Here is a 15,700-nt window from a genome sequence, read left to right on the forward strand (position 1 = left end):
AAAATTTCCAGACAAACTCCTGATTACTAACCTTTTTGCTAGGTATTTCCATAATGGAAAAGAGGTGACCTGTACTGGAGAAGTGCACATTCTGTAAATTGCACAGTGCTACCTGCATTGTAGCTGTCTAGTGATACATGAAACCTAAAAAGAAATATTAAAATCCATTAAATTTATTAAACAAAGTGGTTGAAAGGTAAGAAAGGAATGCTATGAATAAGGTCTGAAAGTTAGGGACCTAGAAAAGATAATAGACTTGCTGGATATGCTGCTATACATCTTTAATCCTAGCACATAGTAGGCTGAGGCAGGCAGATCTCTGTGAGTTCCAGGCCAAGCTGTAAGCCCTTTGTAAAAAATGTGAGTCTATGTGGGTGAGGACTGGAGCTTAAATATGCCTGATGGCCTTGGGTTGGATCCCCAGCCCCCCTATCCCCACAAATAAAATGAATCTGGAATGATGAAAAACAGTAAGCTGACTATTACTACATACTTTAGTTGAAATGTGTTTTTCTTTCTTCCTTTGCTTTCTTCTCCACCCTTCTTTTTTCAGATGGGTTCTCAGGTGGCTCAAACTAATTCCTGATTCTCCTGTCTCCACTTTCCAAGTCCCGAGATTGCAGGTGGATGCCACCACTAGCAAAGCACCAAATGCTTTCTTTCAAGAATTCCTAAAAGCACATAGAAACTTGGAGAATTCTGCCAAACACTAACAATGGGCAGGAGAGATGGCTCTGTAGGTTAGAGGGCCTTCTCTGCAAGCTTAAGGATCTGTCTGACTTCAGACCCTGGCTCCCATGCTAAAAATAGGGTGTGTCCATGCACAGCTGTAACTCAAATGCTGTTGGGGGTGCAGATAGGAGGATCTCTGGGGCTTGCTGGCTGTAAGCCTAACTTCATATTTAGTGAGAGACTTTGTCTCCAGGGAATAAGGTGAAGAGTCATACAAAAGAATATCCAATAACCTCCTCTGGTCTCTACATGGACATGCGACCTCCCTCCACATGCATACTTTTATAATAATATTAATATAATAATACTAACACATATCAGACAGACAGACAGACAGACAGACACACACACACACACACAAACACACACCACTAATGAAATGTGGCTGTCCTCTTTAAGCAAACACTTCCAAAATGATAAACATGAACACCTTACCTAAAAGATTTTTTTCTGAGGCCTGTAGTAACTGTCATATACAAATATATAAATGGAAATAGAAGGCCACTTTTAGAATTAAGAATTTAAGAACAACTAAGATCTTACTTTATGTAAGGGGGACATTTCTATAGAAAAAAAATGTACACTAAAAAAGTCAATTGCTTCTTGGCCTTTTTGGCTAAGATCAAGTATAAAAAAATATAACAAGACACAGATGATAACCATAAAATGCTGGTTTACATGTGTTCTTTTATTGTTAAACATCAAATTCTGACAATTATTATACCATCAAGTTAAGGCCTAAAAATTAATTACAGCTCACTCAAAAGAGATATTGAAAAAATATCTGTGTGCCACTAGTGTGTGGATGCTCAATAAATACCAAGAACACAATGATGACAGACAGTCACATCACTATGAAGCATATGTTTACAATTAGCTGTTAGCACAATGACCTAGAAGTGATTATCAAAAAGTCAAGTTTAACTGTATGTTTCTTCAAACTGAGATGCTGAAAATAATATATACATTCTTTACAATTACAGATGATTAAAATAAAAACCTTAAAATGTAAACAATGCAGAATAGGAACACTGAGAATAAAGTCTTACTGTTGAACAAAGTGACAACACAAAGATACTTCTTCAAATCACCAAAATAAATCATTTTTCCAATATAATTCATTTTTCTAATTGCTCTACAGAAACCAAAATGGATTTTTCCATAAAGATCATAATACACCAGTGACATAAAGACCTTCCAAGTTTTTTTTATGTTAACATATATATACAGTAAATATTCAACAATCCTTTTTACAGCTTACTTAAATAGAAGCATGCTTTTCTATCCATAAATAAACACTAATCATCGTCCATTCAAGCACATTAAGCACTTATGATATCTCATGCACTGTGCAGGGAGACAAAGCTGTGTATGAATGACACAGTCCTCACAGTAGAAGACCCACAGTGAAGCTGAAGAGACAATATGTAACATCTCCTTTCTTAATCAATGAAGCCATTTGTATACAAATCTGCTGGACTTCCAGGAGGAGAGAAGGTCCCACACCCTAACCCTACAGATTAGCTGACAGAGGTGTTCAGCAGCTAATATGAAATGAGGTTTTCTTTTGTTGTTGCTGTTGCTTTCACCCAGAAAATGAAGTTAGTGGACAGAATTTCCTCTTATTAAAGTATTTTCAAGGCCTATGGGGTAGTTCAGTGGTAGAGTGCTTCCTAGCATGTGAGGCTATGCTGGGTTCAAAAGTACCACACCAAACAACAATTGTTTTCCTCAGTATTGACAAAAATGATTTACACACATACATTTTCATTAGTAAACTGCTTAATGCATGCGATCAAGTTAATTATGTGAGTATTCACGGCATTCTCTAAGCTTTACCTAAAAAGGTCTGTGCATTTTTTGTATGCAAATACATTTTGGTCCTGAGTGACCACAGAAGACAGCAAATGCCATATTTTCTGGGATAAGTAAAAATTACTAAATTTGTATGCTTTTAGTACTGTTAGCAACTAATGGCCCATCATTCATAAAATCTCAAAATGATATTTGGTGGATGATTCCTATTAAAGAATGAAGGCAAATTTGTAATAAAGTCTAAAAATTTCTAAAAATTGATTTAAAAGTTTTAGGCGCTTAAGATGACTAATGTTCTGAAAAAGGTAACCTCATGAAGTACCTTACTTCAGGAAGGAGGTATATAGCTGGCTATTAATGAATGAATCATTGTCTTTTGTTACTTCTAATGTGTGTTTCATCAAATGTATATTTTTCATGAAAGAAACAGTATGTGCATATATCCCTAAGACTAACAGCTTCACCGACCAGCTACTTTTCTGAATTTCCCAGGGTTCCACGGTTACCCACAAGACCACCTGCGGTTCTTTAGGGCTCAAGAGTCTGTTCCGAGACTGGGAAATCCACATTTGGGCAGCCATTCTCACTATCTTGCTGAGTCTTTGTGTACTCACAGAGGTAGCTTAGGGGGAGACGGAAAACAAAGAGTAGGTGTTTAATCCCCCAACAGAGAAAAACATAGTAGATGCTGGTGAGGACAGAGTATGGCTCAGGGTTGAATGCTGTTGCAGCATAAAGGAAAAGATCTACCCTGGAAGAGTTCCAAGCTGCAAAACTCTAGAAAGTGGTGACTAGATTTGCTGCAGTGTCTGCTCTGTTGTGATCTGTTAGAGGACTCAGTTTAGATCTCAAATCCACCTAACTGCCTGAGCTCACATGCTGCTGTGGGAGATCCTCCCCGCAGCATACTCTATAGAACAAGGCTAGTGTGTTGTGAGGGTGTGAAGATACACTGTGAAAAAGACGATACTTGTGCAACAAAACTGTCTTATCACATCACAGGCCTTTTCTACTTTCAACTTTATCCATTTACTTGGCATCACTTGCACAGAGTTTTTGCTTTTATGTTAGCAGATACTTTCCTAGAATTTCACTGGTTTAATTGTAATTCAGACCTCGGTATTCAGAGTATACAATAATACACCATTAAACTTTAAAATACTTTTCAAACAAGGTAAAGACAAGCATTATAAAAACAAGAACACTTGCTTAATCTTCCATTTAACCAAAATCAAGTCTCCCTAAATCTTTAATGACGAGTGTGTGTGTGTGTGTGTGTGTGTGTGTGTGTGTGTCCATCCATTTTTTGTTTGTTTTGTGTGCGTGTGTGTGTGTTTGAGACAGGGTCTTGCTATATAGCCAGTGCTGTTCCGGAACCTACTATTTAGCTAAAGATGGAAGACCTTGAATTTATGACCCTTTTGTGTAGCCTCCCAAACACATAGAGGCAAGTGTTGGGATTATAGGTGTGCACCACCACATCACCTTAATGGCACTTTTCAATAATTTTTTTTCCTGGGGTGGGGGATATAGCTTAGTGGGAGAAAACTTGCTTAGCATTAAGTAGAATAAGTGAGGCCCTGGCTTCAAACTCTAGTAAAACACACACACACACACACACACACACACACACACACAATTTTACCACCAGATTCTGCTTTCCCTTTTACTATTCCAAAATGCTATATAGTCACACAAAATATTATTACAACAATGAATTTTCACATGTTTACAGATTGTTCCACAAACATTCCAAGTTTGCACATTCAATCTTTAAACCTAGAACGTAGTCAGAACTTATGCTTTTCATTTCTTCCACTCCTTTTCTACTACAGAGTTTGGATTCTCTAGATATAGGAGGAGCTCAAAGATGTTGGCCAAGACGTTTTAAGGAAACACTTTACACTTCATACCTAGTAAGAATTTCAGTGGCAACAGATGTTGCCATGTAGCTGTACTTCTGTTGGATGAGAGCAAATATTACCGTGCTGTAACCATCCAGAGTCCCAGTGTCACATTGGCAGCCAACAGTACACTGCCGCCAAGCAAGATGAAAAATCCGATCAGATCTTTGACGTCGTTGTCTCCAATCACTGAGGTAAGGGTAGCATCCAGGAAAGAGTTTAAAATCCATTGACCATCCAAGGCAAAGCAGGGCACTGCATTAACAATAGCCAGAGCTCCAGAAAGAGAAATCAGATACCTGGGTAAAGATGAGTTAAAGAGCTAGCTATGAAGTGCAAGTGGAAATCATCTTTTGAGAAGTCAGAAAACACTGGACTAGGAGGTGAGATTACGGTAGGCTTCTCTATTTGAAGTCTCAAACATTCTTTTTTTATAGCTCTATTCTTTGAAACAAGTAAGTTAATATTACTTGGAAGTTCAAAAACTTTGAATAGAAAAATAAAGGCAAACTAACAAATCTACAATGGATTTAATGATAAAACAAACAGAAAGAAATGCAGGCTGCTGTGGGACGGTCTGTATGTCAAATTGCTCTGATTGGTCAATAAATAAAACACTGATCGGCCAGTGGCCAGGCAGGAAGTAGGTGGGACAAGGAGAGAGGAGAATTGTGGGAAGCAGAAGGCTGAGGCAGAGAGACACTGCCAGCTGCCACCATGACCAGCAGCATGTGAAGATGCCGGTAAGCCACCAGCCACGTGGCAAGGTATAGATTTATGGAAATGGATTCATTTAAGCTATAAGAACAGTTAGCAAGAAGCCTGCCACGGCCATACAGTTTGTAAGCAATATAAGTCTCTGTGTTTACTTGGTTGGGTCTGAGCGGCTGTGGGACTGGCGGGTAGCAAAGATTTGTCCTGACTGTGGGCAAGGTAGGAAAACTCTAGCTACAAATGGCGCCCAACGTGTTGGCAAGAGTTTCCACCTAAAACCTGAAAAAAGATTCTAAAACGGAACTAAAAACAGCTTCCTAATTGTCTCTCTCAAATGAGCGGCAGTCTGCCGGTTTGAGCTACTGGCGGGTTCCTAGCATGCAAGCTCGATCTGCAGTATGGCGGGAATGAGGCCTCTGCAAGTGGCACATTAAGCTGCATGGTGGATTTAGCCTTTGCTAGTATAAAAAAAAAAAAAAGACGTTTCTGGGCTACACGCTGCTTGGATAAAAGCATAGACCCAGGATGGCTCCCAGAGCTGGCAGAAAACTTACCACCGCCATGTTGGGAAGCTGAAGTGGGCGGAGCCAGCAGCCACAGCACTGTTTCAGCTTAAAAGGCTTCAGTTTAAAGCAATAGGCTCAATGTAATATAAAAAAATAAGCCACATAAAGATGGCTACCACACAGAGAATCTGGATTATGTTCTCTTTGATATTTGTAACTGAAGAAAAACATTTGATTGTAAAAGCTGTTGAGTTATGCCAAAATGTATATTTTAAAGGTAACTTGACTTCAAAATTTGGATGTAAGGATATGTTGCTTTGGAAAGGAGGCTCTGCTTTTGTTTCTACAGAAAGCCAGAGGCTATGGATTTGTTCCAGATTAAGATACATCAGGTTTGACCAGCCAAGACCACCTGAAAGGTCTCTGATGACACCATGGCCCAGATGATCCAACATCCAGAATCATTTCAAGGCAACTGGCTCAGACGATACGGTCTCACGGACTACTCCATGATCCTAAAATTTTCTTTGTGTCCCCATAAGATACAGCGCCCCCCTCCAGCAGGAAGTAGTAAGAGAAGCTACGCCCAAATTCCCAAATATACCAAGCTGGCTTTGGAGATGTGTAAAAGTTAAAACCTTCCTTTTAAAAAAAAAGAAAGGGGAAGTGCTGTGGGACGGTCTGTATGTCAAATTGCTCTGATTGGTCAATAAATAAAACACTGATTGGCCAGTGGCCAGGCAGGAAGTAGGTGGGACAAGGAGAGAGGAGAATTGTGGGAAGCAGAAGGCTGAGGCAGAGAGACACTGCCAGCTGCCACCATGACCAGCAGCATGTGAAGATGCCGGTAAGCCACCAGCCACGTGGCAAGGTATAGATTTATGGAAATGGATTCATTTAAGCTATAAGAACAGTTAGCAAGAAGCCTGCCACGGCCATACAGTTTGTAAGCAATATAAGTCTCTGTGTTTACTTGGTTGGGTCTGAGCGGCTGTGGGACTGGCGGGTAGCAAAGATTTGTCCTGACTGTGGGCAAGGCAGGAAAACTCTAGCTACACAGGCCTAAGAAAAAAAGGAAAAAGCTGCCAGTAATCTTAGGATCTTGTGCACACTAGGCAATGCTCTATTGCTGAACTATGATGCCAGACCCCACATTATTATTTTTTTAAATCTTGAGACTGGGTCTTGCTGCACAGGCTGGTGATATTCTTGTCTCAGCCTCCTAAGTGTTAGGATTACCATGTACCAACACACCAGTCCCCAAATTACTTCATTTTTTTATATTATGTGTATATATGTGTGCCTGTGTAAATGTATGTGTACCACATGCATACAGAAGGCCATGGAGGCCAGAATAGGTGTTTAGATCCCCTGGAATTGGAGTTATAGATGGTTGTGGGCCACTATGTGGGTGCTGGGAATGGAACCTGGGTCTTCTGGGATAGCAGTCAGTGCTCTTAACCGCTGAGTTACCTCTCCAGCCCAAAATTACTTTTTGTTGTTGTTGTTGAGACAGGCTTTCTCTATGTAGCCTGGCTGTCTTGGATCTAACTCTGTAGACCAGGCTGGCCTCAAACTCACAGAGATCTGCCTGCCTCTGCCTCTCAAGTGCTAGGATTAAAGGCATACGCCACCACTGTCTGATTATTAATAAGCTCAAGTAGGGTGGGGCAGTGGTGCTATATGCCTTTAATCCCAGCACTCAGGAGGCAGAGGCAGGTAGATCTCTGTGAGTTTGAGGTCAGCCTGGTCTACAGAGCAAGTTCTAGAACAGCCAGGGCTACACTGCAGGACCCTGTTTCACACACACACACACACACACACACACAAAAAGCAAAAAGCTCAAGTTGGGGAGAATTCATCATCTCATGAGTAATTGAAGCATCATCCTTTATAAATTTATTGTAAATTAAGCTCTCAAGTTGTATTATGGGTTCTTTCCTTTCTGCACCTTTTTTATAGGTGTATTTATATATCTCTATTATATTTCCTGTATAACTATATGATTTTGTGGGGCTAGAGACATGGCTCAGCAGAGCAGTGGTTGCTCTTGCAGAGGACCTGGGTTCAATTGCCAGTACCCACAAGGCAGTTCAGCATATTCAACTCATTTCTGGCGCCCTCTTCTGGCCTCTGTGGGCATTGCATGCACATAGTACACAGACATACCTGAGGTGTCTTGGTGGAAATGTGTTCCTTGGAACTCTGAGGAAAACTGAAGCTGGCAAGCAGTGGAGACATGAAGCTCCTGTAAGGATAGCCAGCCCTCTCTGTGTGTTTCAGGCATTTCCTTCCTGGGAGCTAAGTTGTTGTAATGCCCGCCCACTGCTCTTCCCACAGTCATACCCAATCGAGTTTTCTTCACTGACTTTTCCCTCATATGTAAAACCTAATCTCTTTCATCTTTAGTCTCATTTTCAGTTGTAAGCAATTAAATGATAAGGCCTCTATTTGTAATGCTCTACTCAAGGCAAAAATGATGAAGCCTCAAATAACACACTTTTAAAGTATTTTTTTTCAAACCAGAAAGGATACTTGACAAATGTCTCCACAATCACTGGCAGATCTATGCTTAGAAAGTTGAAACGTGGGATAAAACTCGTGATGCTCACTAAAAATGAAAAACAAGGAATAATAAATGTTATCCATATCAGATAAGCAACAACATTATAGATTTACCATATGGTCAAAAATTGCACTAGTCTATTAAAATGGGTGAGCAAACCTTTCCTACACATGTATAAGCAAGCTATATACCTTATATATAAGGAATCAGGGCCAAACCTTTAATTCCATTACTTGGGAAGCAGAGGCAGGAGGATCTTTGTGAGTCTAGCCTGGTGTATAAAGCAAGTTCCAGGTCAGCCATGGCTATACAGTAAGACCTTGTCTCAAAAAAAAAAAAAAAAAAAACGGGAAAAAAAGACGGATAGAAGGAGGAAGAGAAAGCGGTTAATAAGCATCCACTAAGTATAATGGAATGAAAAAACTCATGTCCCAATGTATACTTATGTTTTGAGGTTACAGTTAGATAAAGCAGACTACAGACCAATTATGACTACCAAATATAGTGTGACTTGAAAATATAAGTTATATCAAAAGCATTTTTATCTTTTCAAAGCGGTGTATTCTAAAAATTTGTTCCAACTATTATGCTATTTAAAATGATTGCTTCTTTATTGCTAAGATAATGATTAACATGAGGGAATCTTTAAAGTCCCCCTACTCTATGGATTCCATTACCCTGTTTTGGTCTAAAATGTATTCAGTCATTAGGCAAAACTCACAAACCATATTTCTAAATTAACCCCAACTAGAACCGTTTCTTCATTTATTGAGAATATACTCAATAGCTGCCTGGAGTCACTTAACATCAAACCAATAAACAAGGAAAATGATGCAGGTTGTCTCTCACTATATAACTATAAGACAGGCCACATGGGGTGGCGCACGCCTTTAGTCCCAGCACTTGGGAGGCAGAGGCAAGCGGATCTCTGAGTTTGAGGCCACTGCCAGCCTGTTCTACAAAGTGAGTTCCAGGATAGCCAGGGTGACAGAGAGAAAAACAAAAAAGAACAAAAACTATGAAGTAGTTTTGTGTGTGGTGCTGCGTGCCTTTAGTCCTAGCATTCAGGAGGCAGTGGCAGGCATATCTCTATGAGTTTTAAGTTGTGCCTGGTATATGTAGCAAGTTCTAGGCCAGCCAGGGCTACATAGTAAGTCTCTGACTAAAAACAAAAATGTAATAAACAAGAAGAAAAGCCATTTAAAGAATAGCATAAAATGCAAATATTCATCTACTGATAAACGGAAAAAGGAAATATAGTCAGTCAAGGATGAACCTTGAAAACATTATGCTACATGAAATAAGCCAGCTGTAAAATATTCACTTTATATGAAACTTATAGAACAGGCACATTTATAGAAACAGAAAGTATATTAGTGGTTGCCAAAGGCAAGGGATGTTCATGTTGGGCTGGGGATAAACCTCAGATGGTAGAACGCTTGCCTAGCATGTATGAAGCCCTGGGTTTTATCCCCAGAGCCATATGAAAGAGGGTGTGGTGGTGTACCCCCTATAACCCCAGCACTCAGGAAGTGATAACAGGAAGATCAGGAGGTCAACATTGTCCTCAGTTATATAGGGAGTTTGAGGCCAGTCTTGGCTACATGAGACCTTGTCACATTCATGTGTCATGCACTTTTATGTATTCTGGTAATCTCAGCAACATGCAGCTCTTGTCACTGTTTTGGAGAGTTTGGAAACATTTTATGACCTTGTGGAAAACATCAGAGATTATCTATCTGACTTGAGAAAAAATTATAGGGAAGAAAAAAGAAAAGCCATTCTCCATAGGCTAATTATTTTTCTTCTACTTTAACTCCACTTAACGCATAAGAACAAGTTAAAACTTTGATTGATAAGTGATCAAATTTATAATAAATGGAATCAACACAAGGATTTATATTGAGTTCTTTCAATTGAGAATACATATGAACTTCATGATTTTTAAAGAGTCTATTCCCATAATACCTACCTGTGTAGTGAAGATGCAGTGGATGCCCTACATACAGCATATCAATTTGAGGTGGATGTTTCACTTTTATTAATCGAGTGTGAGTTTCCAAAGATGGTACTATACAGAAACTTGAACTTGAGCTGGTTTTGCAATCTTTGTTGGTTCTACAAACTTGAGTAGCTTCAACTGCTTTCCGGGCAGGTAGACATGTATGCTAAAAATATATTAGTCAATATTAAAAAATTATTTATTAACATGAAGAATCTAGGTTGCATTCCTTCATGTTTTTTTCATAATCCAGCAGATTAGGAATGACCTTCATATAAAAGGAATGCTACTTATGTGCACCTACTATAAAATAAATATCAATATTCCATGTTTGCTCTATGGATATCATACCACTATAATTTTTAGATTCTCAGATAAAATGTGATATCTGAAACATGAAGTTCTTAATTAAATGACACAAAGTAAATAGAATAAAGAAAGTTTTATAGCTTTTGTTTTGGCTTTATCTATTTATTATAGGAACTATGTGAGACAAGTAAGACTGCCTTGGGGGCAACTTACCAAACGCTTATTAAAATTATTTCTGTAGGAAAAACACACATCTGTGAGGCTGTGATTGTTACAGCATTCAGTAGAACCATCTAGTCGTTTGTATGCTAAAAAGAAACATAGTACTCATTAGAATCGATTTACATAGAAGTATATTTGTTAAAAATTCTGCTTTTTAAAGACAAAAACAGTAAGTAGAGTGGTATATAAATCTGGAAGCAACTGATAATGCAGTATCTAGCTTAACAGCTACTGGCTATAATTTAATTTTATAATATTAAAAATACGCAATTTGAAATAAGAAGCTACATTCAGGTGCTGGCATTAGTATAGCTCAGTTGGTTCAGTGTTTGTCTAGCACACATGGAAGCCTGGGGTTGATCCCTGGCATCCTATAAGCCAGGCAAGGTGGCACACACATATAATTCCAACACATAGAAGGTGAAGGCAGACCAGAAGTTCAAGCTCATCTTCAACTAAGTACTGAGTTAAAGACCAACTTGGGTTACATGAGACCTTGTTCAAAAAATAAACGAACAAGCAAACAAAGCAGCTGCACTGACCCCAGGTTAGGTGTCCCTATAAATGGATCCACCCATAAAGCTAAAGCTAGAGTGAGATTTAGGTTCTGTGATAGGAACTCCAGGCTCTTTCTGAAGTATATAGTGAAGAAGGGCCTATCTACCAACTTCTAAAAAGGGACATTTGGGAGTAAGGGACTCTGACAAATGTTCCAACCTTAAAGAATCAGATTAATCACTAAAAAAAAAAACAAAAACAAAAAACTTATTATTAGTGAACAAGGGAATACCAGTCATCTGGACTTCTCCCAATATCATACAAAACAAAGCACTGAGCATTACCTATGAAATACTTTAAAGGGAGGGAGGGAAGGAGAGCGAGAGACAGAGACAGAAATAGACAAGAAGGGAAGAGAGGGAAAGAATCCTAAATCAAATCAAGCCTCTAAATTTGAAAAAGACTACGTAAAATTTGAGAAAACAAGTGACTCAGTTTCAATAAACATGACATTTCAAAAACAAGGGGTACTGAGATAAACCGAAGAGATTTAGAAGGCATAATAACACCATAACATTAAAACAATAGCTCAGTGAGTAAAAGCGCTTGTCACCCAACTACGCAAGCCTGATGGCCTGAGTTCCATTCCTAGAACACACAGAAAGGCGGAAGGAGAGAAACAACTTCACAAAGTTGTCCTCTGACTTCCGTACATTAGCAGTACCCCCCCCACACACATATATGCACACAGTAAATAAATGCAGAAATAAAGAAAATGTTTTATAATAAAAGGCTCATGGATATATGGAAGATTAAATCTGAAAAGGATCTGGGAGGTGACCTTTTCAGAGTTTAGCCTTCTCATCTGCCGCACAGGCCAACAAACCTACTTCCCAGGTCTTTTTGGAAGTTGAGACAACCTTCTCTAAAGGTTTCTGCTAAACAAAACACACTAAAGAACACTACCCCAGATAGGTTTGGACATGTTAGCATCCATACATGGCTACTAGAACTGCTTCTGTTTAGGTATATTTTAGTGAGAAAAAGGAAGGGATTTTTTTTTAAGAGATCCACCTGCCTCTGCTTCCCAAGTGCTGGGATTAAAGGCGTGCACCATCACCTGGCTTGGAAGGGACTCTTTTAAATGTGCAGAGGGCTTTGTCTTTGCCAATTTCTTTGGATTTGTTGTAATTTTTCCTTATTGCATGTCTGTGTATTATTACAGAATTACTGTTATGCAGCCAGGCAGTGGTGGTGCACACCTTTAATCCCAGCACTCAGAACACAGAAGCAGGTGGATCTCTGTGAGTTCCCAGCCTGGTCTACCTAGTGAGTTCTAAGATAGCTAGGGCTGTTAGACAGAGAAACCCTGTCTCAAAAATCAAACAAACAAAAAAGAATGCTTATGCGTTGATCTTATTTCCTTGGTTGTTAGCTATTAGTTCTTTATCTGATCATACAACAGCATATACAGGTTTAACTCAGTGTTTATCTAGCACCAAAGGAAAAAAATGCTTCTGGCAAGAATTGCTTCTTGTTATGTTTACAATATTAGACATAGCTGGGAGCAGAAGAGATGATCTCCCCCAGGAAGAGCACATCAATAGGTTGTCCAGTGCTGAATGATCAGCACTAAAAACATGCACGTAACATTATACGGACCGAACAGGTTATACTTAAGAATATATATTATATAATTATACATCTATGCATGCAATAACAGTGAAAAAAGAGGCCATGAATTTGAAGGAGAGTGGGAAGGGGTATATGGGATGGTTTTGAGAGAAGAAAGGGGAAGAGAGAAATGTAAGTATATTATAATCTCAAAAATGTTTTAAATGCTTAAAATTTAGACTTAAATTTAGATACAATTATGTGTCTACACATGTGAAAATATACTACACTGGTGTATTTACTAAAATGTGGTTAATTAATTACAGTTGATGGTTGTTTTGATTTTTGGTTGTAGTGGGGATTGAACCTTGGGCCTCCTGCAAAGGCAGGCAAACACTCTACTACTGAGCTACACACCCAGAGTCCATACTGTTGAGCATGGATATTGATTTGACACATTTTTGTTTGTTTGTTTTTATTGTGAGACAGGGTTTCTCTCTCTGTAGCCCTAGCTGTGCTGGAACTCACTCTGTAGACCAGGCTGGCTTTGAACTCAGAGATCCTCCTGCCTCTGCCTCCCAAGTGCTAGGATTAAAGGCGTTCACCACCACATCCAGCTGATTTTACACATTTTTAAAATTATTATTTTTCTGTGGTACTAGAGATGGAACTCGGGTCCTTGCACAGGTTATACAAATCTTCTATCACTTGAGTTACACACTCAGCCTGAACAAAAGTGTTCTGAGTTCTAAAAGTCAAATATAATAGTATAAAAGAAATTAGAAGTTCAACAATATATAATACAGGAAACAAATACCCAGCATACCAAGAAGAATATCTATTAGTTTGGGCCTATTTATTTTAATACCTTGCTTTAAAACAATTGAAACAAAATAAATCAATAGGTCTTAGGGTCAGTAATGGAAGGGACTGGTACCTGAAGCATTATGTTATATTGAGAAAATGCACACACCTCTAACTGGGAAGCTTAATTGTTGTAACGTTGATGCACTTATACAGTAACCAATTTGGGGCTCATATGCAATGGTATCTAAACATTCATTCCAATCTTGCACGTTAGTAACAGGACAATCCTGAAGATGAGTGACAAGGTCTCCCACAAAAAGGCCTCGGGGTCCAATGGCAGGTGAATCCTTGGGAAGAAGGAAAATCAAACCAAACAATGTACAATAGCAAGCTATAGTCAATCTAAACTAACCATAATAATAGACACTGCACTAATTAAAAGTAGACTACTTTTTAACATTTTTATTAGTTCTTTGAGAATTTCACACAACGTATTTTGAACTTATTCACCCCTCCCTCAACTCCCTCAAACAACCCTCTCCACTCTCCTATTCCTTTCCATTCAGCTTGGAGTTTTCTTCAAAGTAGAATATTTTGAATAATGCATAAAATAATTCATCTCTAAATCCAAAATTTATAGTCAAACAATTTTAATTGCATTCCTCTGATTAAGAAGTGCGCATGGGGGGGGAAGACATGAAGTTTGGGGGTGGTGACAGGGAGATGGGGGTAGATCTGGGAAGAGTTAAGGGGAAGAGTGAATATAACCAAAATACATTATATGAACTTGTCAAAGAATAGTATTTTTTAAATTAAAAAGAACCAAAGCAGAATAAATGTGTACCTAATAAATATAAACAAATTCTGTCACTCTAAAAATAAATAAATAAGCTGGGTGTGGTGGCATACACCTGTAATCTCAGCACTGGGGAAAGCGAGGGCTACACAGTCAGACCCTGTCTCAAAATAAATACATTGTAAAAAAGAAAAGAAAAATCTGTGCGAGCCTTTAGGGGGAAAACAAAATTAAAAAAAAAAAAACAACAACACAATGAACAGAAACAGGAGCCAAGGAGGCAGCTGTTGATAAGTGCTTGCTGGGCAAGCATGAGGACCTGAGTGGGGATCCCCAGAACTCACCCCCACACAAAAACACAGAGTGGTTTATACCTGCGGAAGCAGACAGTAAGATCCCTGCAGCTTGCTGGCCAGCCAGCATAGTCAAATGGGTGAGCTCTAGGCTAAGTTAGAGACCCTGTCTCAAATATTAAGGAGGAGACCTCGAGAGATGGCTTAGTGGTTAGAGCACTGGTTGTTCTTCCAGGAAACCCAGGGTTTGATTCCCAGCACCCACATGGTGGCTCACAACTGTTTGTAACTCCAGGTCCAGGGGATCCAAAACCCTTTTCTGGCTTCAATGGGACCTAGGCAAGCACCTGAGAGGTATGGCTCTCTCTGTGTGTGTGTGTGTGTGTGTGTGTGTGTGTGTGTGTACACATATTCACATTCCTATGTGTGTGTGTGTGTATGTGCAAAACTCCCATACATATAAAATGATACAATTTAAAAAAAAATAAGCGTTCAAAGCTAGCCCACTCTACATTGTGAGTTTTAGGACATCTAGGGCTACATAGTGAGACCCTGTCTCAATAAATAAATGCATATTAGGGGAGAGCATTAAGGAAAACACCTGATGTCGATCTCTGGCCTCCACATGCATCAACACACACACATGCACACACCCACTTGAACACTGATTATAAACACATAGAAAATACCTGCTAATTAAAATTCAAGAGAGATGGCTCAGCAGTTAAGCTGTTCTTCCAAAGGACCTGAGTTCGGTTCCCAGTACCCATGGAAAGTGGCTCTTAAGAAGCTCTAATTCTAGCTCCAGGGTATCCCAGACACTCTTCTAGACTTTGTGGGCACTGTTGCTCTTTCAGAGGACCTGAGTTCAGTCCCCAGCATCCATGTCAGGCAGCTTACAACCACCTCCAACTCCAGCTTC

General features: G+C 39.2%; 1 protein-coding gene across 2 annotated transcripts in view; it reads right to left on the bottom strand.

Annotated features, from left to right (window-relative positions):
* Nucleotides 1-1,399: 1,399 nt before the first annotated feature.
* Nucleotides 1,400-15,700, bottom strand: part of Mbtps2 (membrane bound transcription factor peptidase, site 2) — a 47,492-nt gene continuing 33,191 nt past the window's right edge. For both annotated transcript variants that reach the window (XM_015992159.3, XM_015992157.3), the window contains 5 exons: nucleotides 13,856-14,036; nucleotides 10,762-10,856; nucleotides 10,210-10,405; nucleotides 8,207-8,282; nucleotides 1,400-4,750 (listed from right to left, as the gene is read on the bottom strand). In XM_015992159.3, the coding sequence (XP_015847645.1) occupies nucleotides 4,528-4,750; nucleotides 8,207-8,282; nucleotides 10,210-10,405; nucleotides 10,762-10,856; nucleotides 13,856-14,036 (771 nt within the window). In that variant the 3' untranslated portion in view covers nucleotides 1,400-4,527. The remainder of the gene's footprint in view (nucleotides 4,751-8,206; nucleotides 8,283-10,209; nucleotides 10,406-10,761; nucleotides 10,857-13,855; nucleotides 14,037-15,700) is intronic.

Source organism: Peromyscus maniculatus, chromosome X (genome assembly GCF_049852395.1).
Source record: "Peromyscus maniculatus bairdii isolate BWxNUB_F1_BW_parent chromosome X, HU_Pman_BW_mat_3.1, whole genome shotgun sequence".
Taxonomy (NCBI): Eukaryota; Metazoa; Chordata; class Mammalia; order Rodentia; family Cricetidae; genus Peromyscus; species Peromyscus maniculatus.